The sequence below is a fragment of the Podarcis vaucheri genome (assembly GCF_965113315.1).
Source record: "Podarcis vaucheri genome assembly, chromosome: 7".
Taxonomy (NCBI): domain Eukaryota; kingdom Metazoa; phylum Chordata; class Lepidosauria; order Squamata; family Lacertidae; genus Podarcis; species Podarcis vaucheri.
The window spans coordinates 10,042,271-10,065,344 of NC_138765.1; the positions used below are offsets into that span (position 1 = coordinate 10,042,271).

A 23,074-nucleotide genomic window follows, 5' to 3' on the forward strand; every position below is an offset into this window, starting at 1 on the left:
CTGATTTCCTGCAGAATGGAGAGGTTTGATCTTCTTGCAGTCCATGGGACTCTCAAGAGTCTCCTCCAGCACCAGAATTCAAAAGCATCCATTCTTCGGCGATCAGCCTTCTTTATGGTCCAGCTCTCACTTCCATACACCACTACTGGGAAAACCATAGCCATAGCTATGGAGGAGGAGGACCCGGAAAGCCACTCCAGTATCCCTGCCAAGAAAACTCCATGGACAAAGACAACTTCCATGTACAGGAATGCAAATAACCTCACATCTCGCACCAGGAGTCATGCATGAGAATTCTTGTGCCTCTGGCAGCCACTGGGTGTGTCTGTCTGCTCAGATTCCATTGAGTCAGTTACATTTTGCAGGAAAGACTTAGCAACATTTGTTTTCACACCACCTCCTCTGCTTTACTAAATAAACTAGGGAAGGGTGGAAATTCCTTCTCCAAGGAGATACATTCGCTCCTTAAACACCCACTCTTCTCCCGGGCCAGATCTTCCTCTGCCAGCCACAGGCTTCTCATCAATTGGGACTGGATCCGGCCAGAACCCTGGAGCCTGCTATCACCCAGAGGGCAAGCGCTGGCATGGGCTGGCAGCCTAGAAAGTTGGCCCCTTATCACTGGGGTGCTAATAAACCAGAAGGGGAAAGGAAAGAAAACTGCAAAAAGCAGCACTTTGTAAACTCGTAATTTGCAGGCAATCTCAATATATATATTTATTTTGATCCCGCTCTTGTGTGCAAGAAGGGAGAGTTTATGTGGTTTGTAAAATTCACCGGAAATGCAGTAGTTGACAAGGGTAACAAGGGCCCATTAGCCATGACTGTCAGTTTCCTGCCTCGACTCCCATGCTGCAGTAGTTAATTCCTTAAATACTGGGGCAGGCCCCCCAGCCCAGTACAGCCTGGCTCTAGCTACTCAGTGGTGAGGCAAAATGCACTCTGCACACACTCAGGGGCACTTTCACCTTTTGTTATTGTAGCGCATATTCCAGGGGGCTGAGCTGCGATGTTCAAAAAGGGATCCTTGCTCCTCTGCCAGAGCTCACATGGGCCTAAACCCTGTCCCGCCATCCTTTCCAGGCCTGCCCCGGGGGCAAACCAGGGAGCAGAGAATGGTTCCTTTGTCTTGACCTTCTGTATCTCTGTCTTGTGACACCAATCCGGAGCAGCATATTCCACTTGGGCAATGCATGCGCCATCGTTCGGGTGACCTCTGGCAACCCCTTTTCCCGCCGGTGCTTCTCTAAGATAAGGCTGCGCGGCCGGCCAACCCTGCCTCTTTTATTTAAGATCTCCCATCTTTATTATTTTTCTTTAATCGGTCAGAACAATGAGGGCTCGTTGCTCAGACTTTCCTATGGAACGGCTCGGTTTCCTTTTTTGGTGCTGTGGAACAAGCCCTTCTGAACTTCGGCTGCCAAGAGGCGGGTGAGAGAGGCTGAGAGGGGTGGCTCTGATCCAACAGCTACGAAAGCTGCAGAGCTTGTTTAGATTTGGCAGGGATGGAGAAGAGGGAGGGGGCTGAGAAGGAGAGTCCAGGACAGAGGCGGGGGGGGGGCGGACTGCTTTTGCTGGACAGGAAGAGGGGCACCCAGGTTGCTGGGAGCAGGGGACATGACCGAGGGGTATATAATTGCACAGATAGAGTTTAAACAAAACATATTATCTTAAAACATATCATCCTTGATTCCCCCCCATCCCCCCCCCATGTAATAAACCCCCCTCCCCTCTCCCCCTAACTTCCCTCAGCTCCAATCTCTGGTTTCTCTACAACTGCTATTCTCTGCATGTTACAAAACTGTAATGATCGTTAATATATCTGACTGGTAATTGTCAATAAAAAGTTTGCGAGTGTTTATTCAAAACCTGCCAAGGAGTCTAGTTCACTTTGTTGTTTCTTTAAATACTTTGTAAAGGGTTCCCATTCATCTTTAAAGTCACAGTTATCCTTGTCCCGTAGTTTATGTGTCAATTTTGCCAATTCTGCGTAGTCCATCAGTTTTTCTTGCCATAGTTCTTCAGTCGGGATTTCCTCGTTCTTCCATCCTTGTGCTATTAAGACTCTTGCCGCCGTTGTCGCGTGCATAAAGATATTTTTCAGCTTCCTTGGCAGGTCTTTTCCTACAATCCCTAACAAAAATGCTTCAGGTTTCTTAACAAATGTTAGATGGAACATTTTCTTCAGTTCATTGTATATCATTTCTCAAAACTTTTTTAACTTCATTACAATCCCACCATTTGTAAATTGAGTCCCTCGCTGCTATGGGAAAGCACGCCTTGGTTTAAGAACGCCTTGGTTTAAGAATGGACTTCCGGAACAGATTCAGTTCGTAAACCAAGGTACCACTGTACTTAATTGCTGACATTACCCCTCAGTTCACTTTAGATCAGGGGCAGCCAACAGGGCGGTGGTGTTAGACTCCAAATCCCATCAGCCCCAGCCAACATGATGAATGGTCGGGGATCATGGGAGCTGTAGTCCAAAGCATATGGAAGGCGCTACATTGGCTATCCTTGCCTTTTAGGGTCTTGACCAAGGGCAACAAGACTGGCAACTTTCTGTCTGTGGTGGTTGAAAACACCAGCTAACTCCCCAGGACTTGCCACTGAGCGAGTTCAACCCATTCCATACTGTAGTACGAAACAGCAGTTTGGCACGCAACGCCAAAAATCCTTGAGATGTCTTAATGTTTACAGTCAAGCCCTAGATTCTAAATTAAGAGCAAAGGAAAAAAACAGAGGGGTCCCAGATTTGATACCCGGCAGCTCTGGGTAGAGTGCGAAAAGACTCCTATCAAATCCACAGCCAGCTATTTTGCAGACAGTAGTAAGACTACAGCCACTGGTCTGGCAAGATGCAGATCCACACCTTAGATCTAAAGCACATTCCATGCACATTTAGAGGACATGGCTTCCCCCAAAGAATTCTGGGAACTGTAGTTTATTAAGGGTCCTGGGAATTGTTGTTCTGCTGAGGGACAAACTACCATTCCCAGGATTCTTTGGGATAGCCATGTGCCTTAAAGGCACAGTCTGTACGCAGCTGAAGCTTCAAAAATGGCAGCAACCCTTTTAGGAATTATAGGGACAGAACTACCTAAATTGTATAGAAATTTATTTATGTATGCTACTACAGTGGCAAGAACGTTACTCGCCCCAAAATGTAAAGAAGCAGAAGTCCCAACAAAGGAAGAATGGATACAAAAACTTATGGAATATGCAGAAATGGCAACTGGAAGAATAAGAAATCAAGATAACAGACTTTTTATTAAAGAATGGAAACGGTCGATTGAATATTTACAGATAAATTGTAAATGGATAAGAACATTGGCAGGATTATTGTATTAACCTGTAGTTTGATAAGAGTACCGGTTTATATTTAAAGCAGATGAATGAGCAAATTAAGTTAATTTGGATATGCAGAAAATACTAAAAATAAATTTAAAGAACTGCAGAAAGAGGGGGAAGAAAGTTGAGTTTTGAAATGTTAAAATGATTGTAAAATCAGTGAAATGTATAAACCTGAAAAGCATAAATAAAAATTTAAAAATAAAAATGGAAGCAACCGCTGTTAAGCTGCTTCTTTCCCTGAAAGTGAGCCAAGATGCCACTTTGCAGGGGTGTGTGTGTGTGTAAAATAACCTCTTATTTGTGGGAATGTTCAGGGATGCAGGAGAGGATATATTGTTTGATTATATCCTTTCCAACTTGTGTTAACAAGTTCTACAATTTAGCAGAGTAACGTTCCCCTTTTTAAACTTGCACAGCAAATGCGTTTGCCCAGGCTCGCTAAAGCCTCTAAAATAAGTTACCTGGTAATTTCCCCTTTAGGCTCTCATAAAAGAAATAGACATGGCACAGCCTTCTATAAAAGTATAAAAAGCGTTTACAGTCATACCTCTTGTTACGTTTGCTTCAAGTTAAATCTTTTCAGGTTGCTTCCCACGGCGACCCGGAAATACCGGAAAGGGTTACTTCCGGGTTTCGCAGCTTGCGCAGATGCTCAAAATGACATCACGTGCATATGCAGAAGCAGCAAATCGCAACCCTCAGACGTGGGTTGTGTTCTGCTCATGTTGCAAATGGGGCTCCGGGACGGATCCCGTTCGCAACCAGAGGTACCACTTGTACTCACTCACTCATTCTGTTCACAGATGGATCCCAGAAGGCAGACTTAAGTTACAAAAGTAATGTACCTGCAATCTATCCCATAAAGAGATAGTCCCTTTGACCTCTCTTGGCTGGAAGCCAAGAGAGCATCTTAGGCTAAGCTGATGTTGCTTCTTCGACGAATGTAGTCAGAGAGAGAGAGATGGCGGCCAGTCCTATGCTTTAGTTACCTGCACAGGTGAGGCCACGCCCACCTCTGATCACATGTAGAGGAAGTCTGTCCCAGCCTAGGAGGAAACAGGCAGTTCCGACTGGCTGGTCCAGACATCCTCTTTTTATGTCCACTCTAGGGATGTTGTACTTGACTGCTCTGTGTTTCACATCCCACAAGGCTCTCTCTTCTCCTCCGCAGGCTACGACTTCCCGGCGGTGTTGCAGTGGTTTGCCGAGCGCGTGGACCTCATCATCCTCCTCTTTGACGCCCACAAGCTGGAGATCTCAGACGAGTTCTCGGAGGCCATCCGGGCCCTCAAGGGCAACGAGGACAAGATCCGGGTGGTCCTGAACAAGGCCGACATGGTGGAGACGCAGCAGCTGATGCGGGTCTACGGCGCCCTCATGTGGTCGCTGGGCAAAGTGTTCAACACGCCCGAGGTGCTGCGTGTCTACATCGGGTCCTTCTGGTCGGAGCCCCTGATGATCTCCGATAACCGACGGTTATTTGAGCTCGAGGAGCAGGACTTGTTCACGGACATCCAGAACCTGCCCCGGAATTCTGCCCTGAGGAAGCTTAACGATTTGGTCAAGAGAGCCCGTCTGGTCAGGGTGAGTAACTGGGCGGCCACAAGGTAGACAGGGAAGGTCTCAGCGGTGGCTAAGGAGAAGAATACCCTAGGACAACAAGGAGATGTTGGGGGAACTTGTGTCCCTCCAGATGTTCTTGGACTCCAGCTCCCAGCAGTCATCAAAGGTGACGGGAGTTGTAATATGACAACATCTGAAGGCACACACGTTCCCCACCCTCTGCTGCAGGTAATGCATTGCGATGGGTGTCAAGTTATGAGAAAGGAAGTTCTGACTAAACATCAGGAAGAGCTGTCATAGCCCCGTTCGGGTCCTGTTCCTGATCAAGAAGGGGATAGGAGTCTCCAACTAACACTTGCCTGAGAGCAGAATCCACATATGAAGTCAGGGGACCCAGAGGTCAGGGAATCCAGATGATCACAGAGACAAGGGTCTAGGTGGAGAGCAGGAAACAGCAAGGCAGGGCCGGGAACCACAGGCATTGTTTCCAGCATCTGACTGCTGCTGAGAACTCTGCTTAAGAAGGCTGAAGCCAGCTGGTTCTGATCAGTGCCTTCTCCTGCTCTTGAAGGCTGATCAGCTGCAGGTGGCATCATTCCGCCTTCTTCTCCTTCAGGCTGCTGTTCAGCAGGTGAAGCTGACTCCTGACCCATGACAAGAACTTTTAGCCAGTAAGAAGTGTTAGGACAGTGGAACGGACTTCCTTGGAAGGTGGTGGACTCTCCTTCCTTGAAGGTCTTTAAGCAGAGGTTGGATGGCCATCGGTCAGGGATGCTTTCGTTGAGATTCCTTCATTGTAGGGGTTTGGAACAGATGAACCTCTGGGTTCCTTCCAACTCTATGATTCTATTACCCAGTACAGTGGTACCTCGGGTTACATACGCTTCAGGTTATATACACTTCAGGTTACAGACTCTGCTAACCCAGAAATATTGCTTCAGGTTAAGAACTTCACTTCAGGATGAGAACAGAAATTGTGCTCCGGCGGTTGTGGCAGCAGCAGGAGGCCCCATTAGCTAAAGCGGTGCTTCAGGTTAAGAACAGTTTCAGGTTAAGTACAGACCTCCGGAACAAATTAAGTACTTAACCCGAGGTACCACAGTGGTTGGTCAGTGACAATAAGCTGTTGGTCAATGACAGTAAGAAAATGTTCTGTTCTGATGGTTCCCAAACTGCCCTTGTCCCCCAGAGTGATTGAAAATCGCTGAGGGTCTTGGCCATGGGTAGGCAAACTAAGGCCTGGGGGCTGGATCCGGCCCAATCGCCTTCTAAATCCAGTCCGCGGAGAGTCCGGGAATCAGCGTGTTTTTACATGAGTAGAATGTGTCCTTTTATTTAAAAAACATCTCTGGGTTATGTGTGGGGCATAGAAATTCACTCATTCCCCTCCCCAAAAAAACTAGTCCGGCCCCCCACAAGGTCTGAGGGACCGTGGATCGGCCCCCTGCTGAAAAAGTTTGCTGACCCCTGGTCTTGGCGGACACTTATGAATTTGCCTACCTTTTGTAGCATGTATCACGCACTGCGCTAGATGTTGTATGATTTTTAATTGTTTTTTTGCAGGCCCACTCCAGACTACCTGCATGATGCTCACAGGCCACTGGTGGTCCATGGACCCCAGTTTGAGATGCTCTGTGGACCAGTTCCATTAGGAGGAAGGGAAGTGCGCCCTCTGCCCATTTCAGGGACGCTCCATTGCAGCCGTGAATGCTCTGTTGCAAAACATCCTTGGCTGGCGGTGGAACATTCCTTTGCAATGGAATTGGAGGGCAAATAGGCATTGTGTCTTGAGATGGTTTTGCTGGGTTGTGAAAGGCGAATGATCCCAAAGGGAGATCTGTTGCAGGCAGGGATCTTCTCCAACAGGAGAATGCGGCATGCACTCCCGCCAGGAGAAATGTCCCATTGCAATGGGGGTAGGTGCAGCAACGGAGCTGGGGTGGGAATTCTGTTGTAGTCACCTGTGGGATGCAGTCGCATTGAAATGAGACTGGAAAGGAGAACAGGAATTGCCCACTGAGGGAACTTCAGGTTGCAAGAGACCGTGATACGGGTATGTTGTGTGAATGAATGGCACAAGGGAGGTTATTCTTAAAGTGTTCCACTGAGGTGAGGATTGAAGGAAGAGCAGGCATTATCCCATTTGAACAGCCCAGTGTGTGTGTGTGTGTGTGTGAGAGAGAGAGAGAGAGAGAGAGAGAAAGAGAGAGAGAGAGAATACAGTGGTATCTCGGGTTACATACACTTCAGGTTACAGACTCTGCTAACCCAGAAATAGTACCTCAGATTAAGAACTTTGCTTCAGGATGAGAACAGAAATTGTGCTCTGGCGGTGCAGCGGCAGCAGGAGGCCCCATTAGCTAAAGTGGTGCTTCAGGTTAAGAACAATTTCAGGTTAAGGACGGACCAACGGAACGAATTAATTACTTAACCCGAGGTAAAAGGTAAACGGACCCCTGACCATTAGGTCCAGTCGTGACCGACTCTGGGTTTGCAGCACTCATCTCGCTTTATTGGCCGAGGGAGCCGGCGTACAGTTTCCGGGTCATGTGGCCAGCATGACTAAGCCAATTCTGGCAAACCAGAGCAGCACCCGGAAATGCTGTTTACCTTCCCGCCGGAGCGGTACCTATTTATCTACTTGCACTTTGACGTGCTTTCGAACTGCTAGGTGGGCAGGAGCAGGGACCGAGCAACGGGAGCTCACCCCATCACGGGGATTTGAACCGCCGACCTTCTGATCAACAAGCCCTAGGCTCTGTGGTTTAACCCACAGCGCCACCCGCGTCCTTAACCCAATATTCCACTCTATTAATGACCTCAGAACTGTTGGTCAGTGGGGTAATTTCCCATTGCAACTAGGGATAGGTGGAGATGGCAAGCATTATTGAATGGAAGGATATTCCAGCGTTGCAGACATGTTTGTGAATGAAGGAAGGGCTTGGCTGATGCTCCACACAGTGAGAAAATACGGAGTTTTAATGGGGTTGGGGGGAGAGGACATGCAATGGCAGGCTTTACCCATCTGGCTAATGCACCAGATGCATTACTGAACTTCTCTTCACCCATACTGAGGATGGACTCCCATGCCATGCTTCATCCTACAAGCGCCCTCCTTCCGCTGTCTCCAGCTACACCGCTTTTCCTTTTTGAAAGGATTGACCTTAAGTAACACGATCACACTTGCAGAGGGGCCCTTCCACTAAACCACCCCCATTCCCCTTTTTCTCCGTCGCAGGAGACCGCGGCTTGTCCCGACGCCCAGTTTTTAATTGCTGCTTTTCCTGTTCTCCCGAGCAATGGGGAAGGGACTTTATTGCGCCTCCCCCTCTGAACAATGGCCCCGTCCCCGCAGAGGAAGCCCGCATTGTGCTTCAGGGTACAATGTGTTTATGGGCTCGACCACCCCTTTCCTATTTCCGAACGCTTCCCTCTGTGTTTTGCTCTGGTTTCCTCGTTAAGCACGTTCCTGATGAGGTGGCATCTTCCGCCGTCTTAATTAGATGAATGACGCTGCCTCGTTTCTCTCCTCTCAGGCCTGCTGCTCTGGGTACGCAGAGTAGCGGAGATGGGTGGAGCAGCCTGGCCTCACCCAAAGATCCGTCCTAGCCATAGATCGAATCCTGGCTCCCACTTCTCACAAACAGCAGTAGCTATTTTCTGACCCATCAGAAAGACAGTCTTTTAGCAAGCCAGGCATGAGTCTGAGTCCCTGAAGGCTGCTCCATGGGGGTGTGGGGGGCACTGTCCTACCAAACTCAGCCTGCCTGCAGCCAGCCCCACACCTCTCTGCGCTCTTGCTTTTGACCAATCCAGAGAGTAGCGCAGCCAGTCATCTTCTCCCTCCTCCGTTTCAGTAGAAATTTGCAGAGAAGATGGGTACCAATCTAGAATCGGCTGCTTCTGCCTGTCGCTGGCACTGACTCCAACTGCTGTTGGCATCCCTGCCTTCCGCCCTACCATTGCCAAGATGGAGAGGGAAGGGGTGACCCACTTTTTCTGGTTTGGGTGCTGTCCGCACCCAGTTTTAGACACAGCCTAGTCCACTTACGTTCTGTCACTATCCATCGCCGGCGTGCTGTCGCCAACAGATTAATTCCAAGGGAACACGGCCTTTGAAAGGAAACAGCAACAGCAACAAACCACTATTGTAAGGATGGTGAGGTGATGGGTGTTGGATTCCAACTCCCATCAGCCCCAGCCAACATGGTAAGTCCAAAATGCAGTCCAAAATAACTGCAGGGCGCCTGGTTGGGGAAGGCTGATTCCTGCATTGCAGGGGGTTGGACTAGATGACCTTTGGGGTGCCTTCCAACTCTACAATTCTATGATTCTATGTTTCTGTGATACACGGGAAGCACTTTGAACGCCTGAAGGTTATGTATAGACCTGGTAAGTGCCCCTACCTGCAGGACCAGAGATTCTCAGAGGACTGGAGTAAATATATGAATTATTTGAAAAGCAATTGTAGTCAACAGATTACGCTAGTAGGATTGCAAGAAGTATTGTAAGGAGGATTATGCGAATTATTGCAGAGAAAGCCATGATAAGAATTATTAGTGAAGGAGTAATACTGAAAATTATGAAATGCAGATTAAGTGAAAAGCTTGGAAAATCTTCAGATGCAGTTGATGGAAGTCCAAAACATTGTTATAAGATAAGAATGTATGTTATATGATTTTTGGAAATTATCTGTAAAAACTAGTGTGTGTGTGTGTGTAATTGCCCTTACTAAATTATTTAATTCTTAACTGGTTAACATCCCTAATTTTCATATTATAATAATAACTTACACAGTACTGTGTGGGATCCTCATCTGACAGCATCACCACATCTTAGAATAATGTTTTGGATGGGCACCTCTGGCCAGCGGAAGATTTGGAGGGACGAGAGGCCACATCTCCTTTGGCCCTGGATAATTGGCTGCTTGCTGCTTGCTTAAATGGCCTCCCCAAATCTGCCACCTAGAGTGGTTTGCCTCACCTTGTCCAACGACAGGGCCGGCCCAGGTTTCAGCTCCTTAATGTCCCCCTCTGTCGGCATACATAGCTGACTTAGGTCATGTCCGCACTGTGCATTTAAAGCGCGCTTATAGCATTTCAACAGCCATGGCTTCCTCCAGCGAATCCCAGGAGCCATAGTTTGTTAAGGGGGCTGGGAATTATAGTTCTGAGCGGCTATACTACAGCTCACAGGATTCTTTGAGGGAAGCCACATGTTTTCGGTGTATAGTGTGATTGATGTGACTTGGAAATATGGGAAGCTACTGCCGTGATTTGCCCTTAGAAAACACTGCAGAGATTAATTCTAGCTAATCTATTCCAGGAGCAAGGAAGTATCACTCCTTCTGCCGGCTCCTCCATTTCTCTCTCTCTCTCTCTCTCTCTCTCTCTCTCTCTCTCACACACACACACACACACACACAAAAAGAGAGAGAGGTTTGCAGATTATTTACAAGGTTCTTCAGTTCAGTTGCCCAAAAAATGAGCTAGCAGTTACCCAAAAGTTCAGGAAGCTTCTGTTTTCGCCCCCAGATTTCTCAGCCTTATCTTTTCCTGTCACCTGTAAGGATGGGTTTGTATTACAAGGGCCCTCCAGTGGCAATTTCCTCCTGGCTTTGGAAAAAGAAAATAACGCAAACCCACAAAAAACAGCTGGGTGGATGTACAAGGAAGGACGTCAAGGCCTCTGCAGCAAATTTTTCTCCAGTGTCAGGCACACCAACCCTGGAGTTGAATGAGGACTGAGGACACGTCCAGATAGCCCTTATTTGGGGGGGGGGGTCAGTCACATGTTGGCAAATTCAGGCTGCACGATTGAAGCTGATTTGGGGTTCCTGAGCAGCAAACCTTCCCACTAAAAATCGGACTTTTGGCAAGGAGAGAAGCGTGGAACGATAGCGCTTGCTTTGACCCAATGTACTCACTGTGCCTTTAGAGCATGACTCCCCCCCCAAAAAAAAAGAATTCTGGGAAGTGTAGTTCAATAATAATAATAATAATAATAATAATAATAATAATAATAATGGGACACGGGTGGCGCTGTGGGTTAAACCACAGAGCCTAGGACTTGCCGATCAGAAGGTCGGCGGTTTGAATCCCTGCGACGGGGTGAGCTCCCGTCACTCGGTCCCTGCTCCTGCCAACCTAGCAGTTCAAAAGCACGTCAAAAGTGCAAGTAGATAAATAGATACTGCTCTGGCGGGCAGGTAAATGGCATTTCCGTGCGCTGCTCTGGTTCGCCAGAAGTGGCTTAGTCATGCTGGCCACATGACGCAGAAGCTGTACACCGGCTCCCTCGGCCAATAAAGCGAGATGAGCGCCACAACCCCAGAGTCGGTCACAACTGGACCTAATGGTCAGGGGTCCCTTTTCCTTTACCTTACCCCGCCCTACCCGGCCAGGGCTGGGCTCAGGGTGGCTAACACCAAATATAAATTACAATACAACATAATAGAAAATAGAAAAAAGCCAGTTAATTAAAATATGGCTTAAAATGCAACCTCATTTTTGTAGTAGCCCATAAATCAAGACCATAAAGGGAGGAAACATCAGATATTCACCCGAGCCAGCTATCCATGCTGGTCCTACATGGGCCAGCAAAAAAAGCCAAGGGAAAATTTATATACCAAATCCCATATAAGGGGTCAAAGTGAGTGCAAGCCGAAGGCCAGGCGGAACAGCTCCATCTTGCAGGCCCTGCGGAAAGATGTCAAATCCCGCAGGGCCCTGGTCTCTTGTGACAGAGCGTTCCACCAAGTTGGGGCCAGTGCTGAAAAGGCCCTGGCCCTAGTTGAGACCAATCTAACCTCCTTGAGACTCGGGACCTCCAAAGTGTTGTTATTTATGGACCTTAAGGTCCTCCTCGGGGCATACCAGGGTGCTGAGAATTGTAGGGCCCGATATTCTTTGCGGGAGAGCCCATGTGCTTTAACTTTGCGGTGCGTCTGCAGCTATTAAAATCCCTTCCCCGCAAACTAAATCAGGATGAATGCTCAGTCAACAGATTTCAAAGAATTGCGGGGCTGGAAAAGACCATGAGGGTCATTTAGTCCAACCCCCTGCAATGCGGGACTTTTCCCGCTAAAGATCGAAGGCTGAAATAGCATTGAAATGGGATGATGTTATAACTGCCATCTCACACCACCGTGAGCACAAATCATCGTTGTTGTTGTTGTTTAGTCGTTTAGTCGTGTCTGACTCTTCGTGACCCCCTGGACCAGAGCACGCCAGGCACTCCTGTCTTCCACTGCCTCCCGCAATTTGGTCAAACTCATGCTGGTAGCTTCAAGAACACTGTCCAACCATCTCGTCCTCTGTCGTCCCCTTCTCCTTGTGCCCTCCATCTTTCCCAACATCAGGGTCTTTTCCAGGGAGTCTTCTCTTCTCATGAGGTGGCCAAAGTATTGGAGTCTCAGCTTCAGGATCTGTCCTTCCAGTGAGCACTCAGGGCTGATTTCCTTCAGAATGGAGAGGTTCGATCTTCTTGCAGTCCATGGGACTCTCAAGAGTCTCCTCCAGCACCATAATTCAAAAGCATTGATTCTTCGGCGATCAGCCTCCTTTATGGTCCAGCTTTCACTTCATTTCCATACGTCACTAGCACAAATCATCAAGGATGCACAGTTAGAAAGGACCCTCACTTTATCCATTTCTGATCAGAGGCCCAGGACAGGATTTACAACCTGGCTCCTGGCTCCCTCTTTGGGGACGTTTCCTCTGCTCATCTCTCTCCCGCAACCCCTGCATCCTGTCTTGCCTGGGCTTCTGAGCCTTCTCACGCCCCAGACGTCAGCCGCTTCAGCTTGGCTGCCACCTCAAGGGTTGATGAGCCGAGCCAACGACACAGAGATTTCCTTATTCTCCAGACAATGAGCTGCGCTGCTTTGCACAGGAAAGTCCTGAGCCATAAATCCAGCTGGTGGTTGGGGAAGCAACTCCAGGGAATCCATCTTCTAGCCAGAAGTCCAGAACTGCAAAGCCTGCTTTAGGCTGCTCTCAAATGCTAGAATCTTCTTCAGTGCTGCATCGCTCAAGTCCTGGAAGGAACACGATCAGTTTTCGTGTGCACCAAGTTGGGGAAAGCTGGTAACGCTTTTGTTGGAAGCCTGAAGGTAGCATTCAAAAGTTGTCGGTGACTTCTACCACCTCAAGCTTTCTGGCCCTGTAAAAACATCTTTTCCTGGAAAGAATACCCTGCCTAGCACAAGTCCAGGATATCTGCTTCGGCACGTCTTTCTTTCCCCACCTACTGCCTTGTCTTCTTCCTGCATCCTCCTTCTCTTTCTTCAGCACCGAAATGCTCTGACGTCACTTAACCTTTTGCTTGTCTCCATGCTCCCCACTTGGAGGGCCTGTGGACATTCCATGACATCACGACAGCTTGGCCACTCAGGGCCGGTCCTACCGTTCGTCAGAGTAAGGCGGCAGGTGCCAGTGTGTGTGTGCGCACAGCTAAACAATGTTGGAGGGCAGTCGCTAGGTGTGTGCTGCAAAGCCTGCCCTGCTTGCCCTAAGCCAGCCTGGAACCCTCAGGTGTGGTGGAAGACAGGTCCCTGTCATCAGTGCTGAAGGAGCCTCCTCCTGCCAGCTTGATCAGCTTTTGAGCATGGAATAGGAGGCAGCGCTATCTTAGCCTCAGGTGGCCAAAAAGCTTGGGCCAGCCTTGCAACCAGTGGCGAGCAAGGAGCAGGGGGCGAGGGAGTGTATCTTTTTTTTGGGGGGGGGAATATATTGAAGTTATACCATTACAATAGGGGAGGAAAACCCAAACTAATCCACAGGAAATAAAGAAAAGAAAGATACCGAAGAAAGAAGGAACAGAAAAAAGCTACAAGATACTCCCTCAGCACATAATAATAATAATAATAATAATAATAATAATAATAATAATAATAATAATATTTATTTATTTATACCCCACCCTCCCCGGCCAGAGCCAGGCTCAGGATGGCTAACACCAATAAAATCACAGTAAAAACATAATGGGGGGGGGGACAATTTAAAATACAGGTTAAAAATGCAATTTAAAATGCAGCCTCATTTTAAAAGTAGCCGATATCTTAACTTTCATCCTGAACAGGGGGGTTGTATCCAAGATTAGTCAGAGCAGACCCATCAAAATAGCCACAGCTCCCATAAATTTTGATGGGCAGTATCCAATGCATTCATATTATTATTATTATTATTATTATTATTATTATTATTATTATTTATTACTTATAGCCTGCCCATCTGACTGCGTTGCCCCAGCCACTCTGGGCAGCTTCCAACACAATGTAAAAACACAGCCAGACATTAGATATTAAAAATTTCCCGATACAGGCTGCCTTCAGATGTCTCCAGAAAGTTGTGTAGCTGTTTATCTCCTCGACATCTGACGGGAGGGCGTTCCATGGGGTGGGTGCCACTACTGAGAAGGCCCTGTGCCTGGTTCCCTGTAACTTCACTTCTCGCAGTGAGGGGACTGCCAGAAGGCCCTCGGAGCCAGACCTCAGTGTCCAGGCTGACCAATGGGCTTGGAGACACTCCTTCAGGTATACAGGGCTGAGGCCTTTGAATGCATGGTGTGAATGTGGCCTGACAGACACACGTGCTGCTCTTAAGAGCCAATCTTCATAAGCTCCTGCTTCGGTCCACCCAGGTTCATGCTCACATCATCAGCCACCTGAAGAGAGAGATGCCATCCGTTTTTGGCAAGGACAACAAGAAGAAAGCGCTGATTGCCAAGCTGCCCGTCATCTTCGCCAAGATCCAACTTGAGCATCACATCTCGCCGGGCGATTTCCCCGACTGCAACAAGATGCAGGTGAGGGCAGTTTCCTTGTCTCCTATCACACTCATCTGAAGCAGCCATGATAGGCAAAACAACACAAGTTTCCCTGTACTGTACCAGATCCCATCTCCTTTACTTTTTTGCCATGGTTCTCACCTCAGGATCAGCGGTAGGGAATCAGTGTCCCTTCCAATGTCGCTGGCGGTATGCAGGCAGAATCCTCCCCTAGTGTCATGGGCTGCTTGGATGCAGAGAAGTGGAGGGAGGCACCAGCTGGGGAACCCCCAGGGGAAGAAGGCTCAGAGCCAGGGGGTGACAATGAGTGGCCAGAGGGAGAAGACAGGGAAGAGGAAGTGTGGGGAGCTGAAGAGGTAACAGGGTTTAGTGAGCGGGAAGAGGCTGTGGCAGAGAGCAGTCCAGAATCAGACGCAGAAGCAGAGGCTGGAGAGGCAGAGATGTGTCAGGCTGTTGAAGAAGCCAGGGGGTCTCCCCCTCCTTCTGCAACAAGCTCCCCTCCTGGTCTCCCAGAACCAGAAGAGGCATGAAGAGGGCAGAGGAGAAGTTAGCTTCATGCAGGCACAGTCTCAGATTGCTTGGGGAAAGCCCTGGAGAGGAGGGGACTTAGGCAGCTGTGAGAAGGCCTTCACTCTCAGCAACTGCTTCATGTGGGCAAGACCTACTGGAGACCTACTGGCACTCCTGTGCAGATCCTGTTTTTGCTAATAGTTAACTCCGACTTAAGGGACACAGGTGGCGCTGTGGTTTAAACCACAGAGCCTAGGACTTGCTGATCAGAAGGTCAGCAGTTTGAATCCCCGCGACGGGGTGAGCTCCCGTTGCTCGGTCCCTGCTCCTGCCAACCTAGCAGTTTGAAAGCACATCAAAGTGCAAGTAGATAAATAGGTACCGCTCTGGCGGGAAGGTAACTGGTGTTTCCGTGCGTTGCTCTGGTTCACCAGAAGCGGCTTAGTCATGCTGGCCACATGACCCAGAAGCTGTATGCTGGCTCCTTCGGCCAATAAAGCGAAATGAGCGCCACAACCCCAGAGTCAGCCACGACTGGACCTAATGGTCAGGGGTGCCTTTACCTTTAACTCCGACTTGCTCAGTGTGATTTACTGCTGGCTCGCTCCTGTCACCCAGCTTCGGGGGGGTTCAGCATCACTTAACGTATATAGAATATAGCATTGTATTGAAGCAGGCAGGAGTGCCACAGGGCTAGTCCCATAAGCTATGCCACTTCCCCCTCTCCCAATTCTTTCTAGGAGATGCTCATGGTGCACGACTTCACCAAATTCCACGGGCTGAAGCCGCGCATGGTGGATGCTTTGGACGAGCTGCTGACTCTGGACATTGCCAAGCTGATGCCCCTCCTGCGCCAGGAGGAGGTGGAGGTCCCCGAGCAGATTGTGCACGGCGGTGCCTTCGAAGGCACCCGCAACGGCCCCTTCATCGAAGGAGCGACTGAGGGGGCCTACGAGGGCATGGACGACGACGAGTGGGTGGTGACCAAGGACAAGCCCAAATACGACGAGATCTTCTACAACCTGTCCCCTATGGACGGCAAGCTGAGCGGCACCAAAGCCAAGAATTGGATGGTCACCACCAAGCTGCCCAACTCCGTCCTCGGCAAGATCTGGAAGCTCAGCGACGTCGACCGCGACGGCATGCTGGACGACGAGGAGTTTGCTCTTGCCAGCCACCTCATTGAGGTCAAGCTGGAGGGCCACGGCCTGCCCTCCGACCTGCCCCGCCACCTTGTGCCGCCCTCCAAGCGTCGGCAGAAGGGGTCGGCAGAGTAAGGAATCTCCCCAAGCTGGCCTCCATTCCTACGCCAAGGCTTGAACTGCTCCAGTAGGCCCTGGTTTGGCTCCGACTTTTCATTTTCCACCCCTATCTGGCTCAAAGCCCTCGTGAAGGCCTCGTTCCCGCACAGCATGGCAGATCCCGCTTCCTGCTCCCTCCTTCAAGCCAGTCACCACTTCTGCCTTCTTCTTCGTCCCTACTGGACTCAAAAGAAAACTAGAAAAGTTCCAGTCCGCTCCAGCAGGCTTCAGTTCTTCACGTAGGCCTTAGTCTTCCAAGCATCGTTTCAACTACTTCAGTTGGTATCATAATCCAGGTTTCCACTTCCTTCTCCCAGGCCTAGTTGGGCCAGTGGCCGTTGGCCCTCACACGTGCCAGACTTTCCCAGGAGGCCTTCCTTTCTCAAAAAAAGGGCTTCCTGCAGCAATGCGGCAATAGTTATCTCACACTTGAGCTGCCTGCTTTCTCGGCACCAGCCTCGCACAGTTCTCTTGCCGCTCGCAGACGAAGAGAACCTTGACCCAAGAATCCTGACCTTTTTCCACTGGGTCTTGGCCTTGTTGCCAGCTCAGACTCCAATGTGTGCCCTTCTCATTCCTCTGGTTCCATTAGAAACCTTCTCTACGTTGAACTTCCCTAGCTGGACACCTCAAGGCTGCTCGGGGACATTATTCCGGCAGGGCCTTATGGACAGCGACAGCCGAAGGTTTCCTTGGTGGCGTTGCTGCCGCCATTACTCCATCAGTCAGGCTTGGGGGGTGACGTGAGGCAGGGGTGAAGGAAGACCGGCAAGGAAAAGGACAGAAACATCAGTCCACACTCAGGTCCACGTGCAAACCTGACCAGGAAGCCTTTAAAGAAATCAGGGAGAGAGTATTCATTGACCCTGCCATCAGTAAGCTTGGTTCAACTACAGTGTCCACTTTTTTGAGCAAGGTTCACAGAATGAATGCTCACCTAGCAAGCTTTACATGCCCAGAGTACAGGACCCTCTAGGGAAGGGCTATAGCTCAGTGGTAAGGAAGCCGCTATGCTTGCAGAAGGTCCCCGGCATTTCCAGGTGAGGCTAAAGAAATGGCTGGGGCTTGTCATTTTCACAGGTAGTGTTGGTGGAAGAAGAGAGCTTTGCCTCGGTTTCTTTTCCATCCTCGCAAGTGAAAATTATGCCTTGGGTGTTTTGTTGGCTTGGGAAGTCAAAGTAGAAACCATGGGCTAGATAGATAAACCAAGTTAAAAGAACTCCCTTCCTTCCCATTGGAGGGGTGCCCTTCACAGAGAGAGCCTGCCTGGAATGTGCAGAACCCTCAGGGAAAACAAGGAGGGTTGGGCCAGCAGGAGACCAGCAGATGTTGGAAGTGCCCCCTGGCACCATGCCCCCGGGTGGCAGAGAATGTTTGAGGTGGCGGACTTTCAAATCCAGCCTTTCAAATCCAGCCACTGAGCACCCTCTTTGCAGACCAGAGAAGCCAAAGCGTCTTCCACCTGGAGACAGGATTAAGAGCGCTCGCCTCAATGCAACAGGCATTTCCCCCAACCGCCCCACCTTCTAGAAAGACGTTGGCAGAAGCAAGAGCTTCTTAGGAGCCCCTTCCCAAGTGTTATGGGGTATTATGGGGATGTGGGGTGGAAGCTCCTACACAGGAACAAAAGAGGTGGCGAAGGCCACCAACCTGGGTGGCTTTAAAAGAGGAGTAGACAAATTCATGGATGATAACACCGTCCATCCCCATCAGCCATTATGGCTGTTGCCACCTCCCAAATTGGCACCCGAGTGGCCACTGTGAACCCAAGATGGCCCACTGATCTGATCCAGCAGGACTCTTCTGATCCTCTTAGCAAGCTCTGCTTCAGCCCACATTTGCTGGGTTCAAGCCAGAGCCGGCCCTACCAGTAGGCAAGAGGCGGAAACCTGGCCTTCACGTTCACAGGCCAGATTTCGGGTGGGTACCACTGAACGGCGTTGTCATTTGCTCCGTTTGTCGTTAAACATTTTGTCATGCCTGGGGGAGGCTGCCGCTCTGTTTTCTCTGTCTCAGAAAACCAAATGCCTTGGAGCCTTCTCTGGGCTCAAGTAGGGTCGTTCCCTACAGAGGCCTGCGACACGGTGAGGAAGTTGCTGCCGTCCCATCCACTCCTCAAAAGCCTCTGCTGGCTTTTGAGAAACCACCCCCCAATTGCTCTGGCTGCCTGTTTGTGCTGACTACTGAAATAGCCTCCATTCCTAGGCCTGAATACTGCTGGAGGCCACACCCCAAGGCCTCCTGGGATTTAGCTTCCTCCAAAAACATCGTGCTTTTTCTACTGGCCAAAGGCCAGGTAGGGGCCTGGGTTGACCTCACAGCCCAGAAGATCTCCATCCATTTGCAAGGGTGAGGTGGTTGAGAAAGCTGAACAAGGGCTGATGTCCAGATGGGCAGTGTATTATGGCTTGAGGCTTACATTGGACTAAGGCACCTGAAGTTAGGAATCGGGGAGCAATCTGCTTCAGCTTGCACTTAAAGATGAACTTACCTACCTAATCCGCAGGCCCCAAAACAATATGCAAACCGAAAACGCAGCCACCCCTTGAAATTTGCACTTTTCTGTTCTATAGCCAAATAAAAAAATGAATGTGTTAGCAGAGACGCTGCTTAGAAATGCATATATTGCTGAAATTAACACACAAGACTTATTTATATCGGGGGAAGTTGCTTGCAAAACAACTGCGCTGGCTTGGTCTGGTGGGAGTTGTCGTCCAAAACACCCGGAGGGCACCAGATTGGCGATGGCTGCAATTACGCAATTAACATAGCACGGGGTTTTTGTGTTGCGATTTCGAGAGGGCTGTCTGAGTTACCCGTCTGTCGCACCAAAAGCAAAGGCAGAATATTGCACCACACTTTAAGACCAACTAATGTTGTTATGGCACAAGCCTTTCTGGAATCATGAATTTGTGAGTCTCTAAGGGACGCGGGTGGCGCTGTGGGTTAAACCACAGAGCCTAGGACTTGCTGATCAGAAGGTCAGCGGTTCGAATGACAGGTGAGCTCCCGTTGCTCGGTCCCTGCTCCTGCCAACCTAGCAGTTTGAAAGCACATCAAAGTGCAAGTAGATAAATAGGTACCGCTCTGGCAGGAAGGTAAACGGCATTTCTGTGTGCTGCTCTGGTTCGCCAGAAGCGGCTTTGTCATGCTGGCCACATGACCCGGAAGCTGTACACCAGCTCCCTCAGCCAGTAAAGCAAGATGAGCGCCGCAACCCCAGAATCGGCCACGACTGGATCTAATGGTCAGGGGTCCCTTTACCTTTAAGGTGCTACAAGGCTCTTGTGTAAATTCCATCCATTGGGAAGCCTGAGCAGCCCCACCCACCCCAGCCTCAGCCTTTTATCGTGCTCCCCTCCAGCCCACTTCCCCACCACCACCAGCTGCTTTTTATGTAATGAAAACCATGCGCATTAATTGCTTTCATGCAATAAAATTTTCTGTCTTGTTTGGTCCTCAATCTGTGCATTAGCAGTGCCAAAGTTTTGCATTTTTATTATCCTAACACTGTGCCTTAGGCTCACCCTCTTACAAGGCATCATAGCTGTATTTCTACCCAAGCAGCACCCTGGATCTCTTCTGCAACTGATAGGAAGCCTGCCCTTTGGTGCCAGCTCTGATCCGAGGGCCCTCTTTCGTAATTCTGTCCAGACCTCACCCCCATGCCCTGCACCTCTGCAAGCCTTTTCCCTTGCTGAGAAGGCCAAAGCAGTGTTCTGCCCACACTTGATGCTTCCAAGATGCTCCTTTTGACCTGGGAGCATGTCATAATGAACATATACCTGCTTTGGGTTGTTGGGGTTTCTACTATCCTGGCTTCCCTGCAAAGGACGCTGCGGGTTGTCACTTGCATAGGGTGCTGGGAATTATCTGCTTAAAGATCCTGTTGCAAACCTGCTGTTACCGGGGAAGAGGAAGTGACTGGTAAACCAGTTCAAGCCTGTCGTGGAGACGTGGCCTCTGCGTCTCAGTCAGTAGGACTAAAACCGGAGAACCAGCCATAGAGACAAGTAGGGGGTGCATAGTTCCCCATCCTCTTTCTTAGGTGCTGCAAAGCAGCTTGGGCAGCTAACTCCACAATGGTTCTCCGGAGGACTGTGAAGCATTCCCTGGCAGGGCTGTGCATTTTCCATGTTGCAAATTAATGATTTGCACATTCAGTCTTTGGAATATATTGCGCCACACACTGAAGAGCTTACGCCATGGGTGAGCAACCCTTCAACGTTATAATATCTTTGCAACTATTACAGGAATTGTAAAGGATGCTTGTCCCTGCAGTGTTATCCAAATGTTTAGACCTTTGAGCTGGAGCTCCTGGGTTGTTTTTCCTGTGCTGCAATTAAACATGTAGATGTTCTGATATTGAAAGGTTGTCCCCCCCCTTGACCTAAATATTGGCTGCCAGCTGTCTGCGAGCCCCCTCAAGTACCTTGGATAAGCTGCTGTGATGTCACAGAATGTGCGTGATCATTAGTGGTTAGAGGGGGCTATTTACAATTTACGTGGTTCTTATGAGAAAGATGTTGGTTCTGTGGGAAGTGTTGTGGGAATGAGGTTCAGAGGAGATGTTGATTCCACCTATTGCTTCAACATAACAAGTCTTCTCTGCAAGTTTCTAATGATGTATATTTGCATATGCTTCCATACTTTTTCTTCCTGCTAATTGATTTTTCCCCTCCCTCCCAAATCATTGGAGTTCAAAAGAAGTACAGTGGTACCTCGGGTTAAGAACTTAATTCGTTCCAGAGGCCCGTTCTTAACCTGAAACAGTTCTTAACCTGAGGCATGCTTTCGCTAATGGGACCTCCCACTGCCACTGCGCCGCTGGCGCAGGATTTCCGTACTTATCCTGGGGCAAAGTTCTTAACCTGGAGCAACCACTTCCTGGTTAGCGGAGTTTGTAACCCGAAGCATCTGTAACCCGAGGTACCACTGTATGTTAGAGGGATGAGAAAGAACATCAGGAGGCGAAGAAACTTGGAGAAGTTTCCAACCATTTATCCAAATCCATGCGGTCTAGCAACTTGCTTTAGAACAAGTACACCAAAGAATCGAGAGGTTCTCAGATGCGTAGCTCTTTGTTGGGCAGAAAATCCTTTGCTGGCATGTCATCCTTTGGGCTGGGTGTGACACGAACAACATTCCGTTCATTCATTGCATTACTTTGTCAACAAACTTTTGCCAGTAGTCGTGGAGTTCAAATCTGCTTCCCGGCCCCTCCAGCTGTGTTTTCGCAGTAGCACTGTTTCAGGTCAAGTTTGTTCTCGTGTGAGCACTGTGTGTAGGGAATAGCTGTCACTTTTATTCCATCTGCATTGCTTCATGTATACCTGCTGGGCTCAGATCCCTCCCTCTTTCACTGTATTCCAGCTGCACACTCCAGCTTGTTCGTTCGCTCCATTCAGCCTTATTGTTACTATTGCAGAAGCCATGGGCGTATTATTTCACATTGAAACAGCAGCATTTATCTGCCAAGTTTGCTTGCCGTTTGCTTTAGGAGTGACTTGATGCTGACTTTGGAGATTTCTGGATTGGGTGAAACAGACAGGGAGCAGAGAGTGTGTTGCTGGCATTCAGGTGGCCTGGTTCTGGCGGAAGTTGTTTGGCACTTACATGACCAAAGAGATCCCTAGAGTGCTCTTAGAAAACCCCTTAGCCCACTGGTGAAGCTGTGGGTTCCCCATCCTGTAGGCAGGGCTGTCATCCCTTTATTCTTAAAATGTCAACATCTGCAACCAAAGACTCCAAACTATGCACCCAGAATAGATGATGCAAGCCACCTATACAAAATATGACTATCCTTATGTGTGTGTGTGTATACACCGTTTCACCCAGTTTGTTCTGCTTCCAGACTTTTCCCAGCACCCCTGTATTTGCAAGGTCATTCCCAATCACTTTACTGCAGAGGCAAAAGGTGATCTGCATCCCAGGATTTTGCACCAGCAGAGCTGCCCCGTCCCCTGGCATGTAAAGGGAAGGCAGACAGCTCCACGTCAAACCTCAGGATCGAGGCAAGAAGTTTGATTCCAGGTGGTGGTGGGGAAATATAAGGAACCAACTGTCTTCACTGAGACCCCTCTGCTGGTCTTGATGCACTTCCTTGGGAGACCCAGGTGTGCAGAGGACCTCCTGCTGCTTCCGCAATGTGCCTTTGTCACTGTAACAGCATTTCAGCCTAAATAAAACATGTTGTATTTACCAGCCAGAGTTTGGCTTGCTTTTCCTGGGATCTTAGTGCTGTGTGCCTGTGTGTGTGTGTCTAGGTCTAGCATAGGGCTTATGGCTATTCCCTAACATTGGTGTGACAGTTTAGCAGTGTGGTATTCAGTTTTTTACGTTTGTATGCTACGGTGCGGCAGCTGTGGCCTGGGGAGGGTTCCAGGAGCTAATAATAATAATAATAATAATAATAATAATAATAATAATAATACCCTGCCCATCTGGCTGGGTTTCCCCAGCCACTCTTGGCGGCTCCCAACAGAATATTAAAAACACAATAAAACATCAGACATTAAAAAGCTTCCCTAATCAGGGCTGCCTTCAGATGCCTTCTA

The 23,074-nt window shown here is 49.2% G+C and overlaps 1 protein-coding gene across 2 annotated transcripts in view; it reads left to right on the forward strand.

Moving 5' to 3' along the window:
• Nucleotides 1-22,721, forward strand: part of EHD2 (EH domain containing 2) — a 48,498-nt gene extending 25,777 nt beyond the window's left edge. Inside the window, exons 3-6 of one of the 2 annotated variants that reach the window (XR_014221722.1) lie at nt 4,526-4,938; nt 14,560-14,724; nt 15,957-18,115; nt 18,148-22,721. Coding sequence is in view for 1 of the 2 variants with exons in the window: in XM_082231172.1 (XP_082087298.1) it covers nt 4,526-4,938; nt 14,560-14,724; nt 15,957-16,493 (1,115 nt within the window). In the remaining variant the exon portion in view is untranslated. Of the gene's footprint in view, nt 1-4,525; nt 4,939-14,559; nt 14,725-15,956 lie in introns of both variants that reach the window. The other variant, XM_082231172.1, reaches the window with a different exon arrangement.
• Nucleotides 22,722-23,074: the final 353 nt, after the last annotated feature.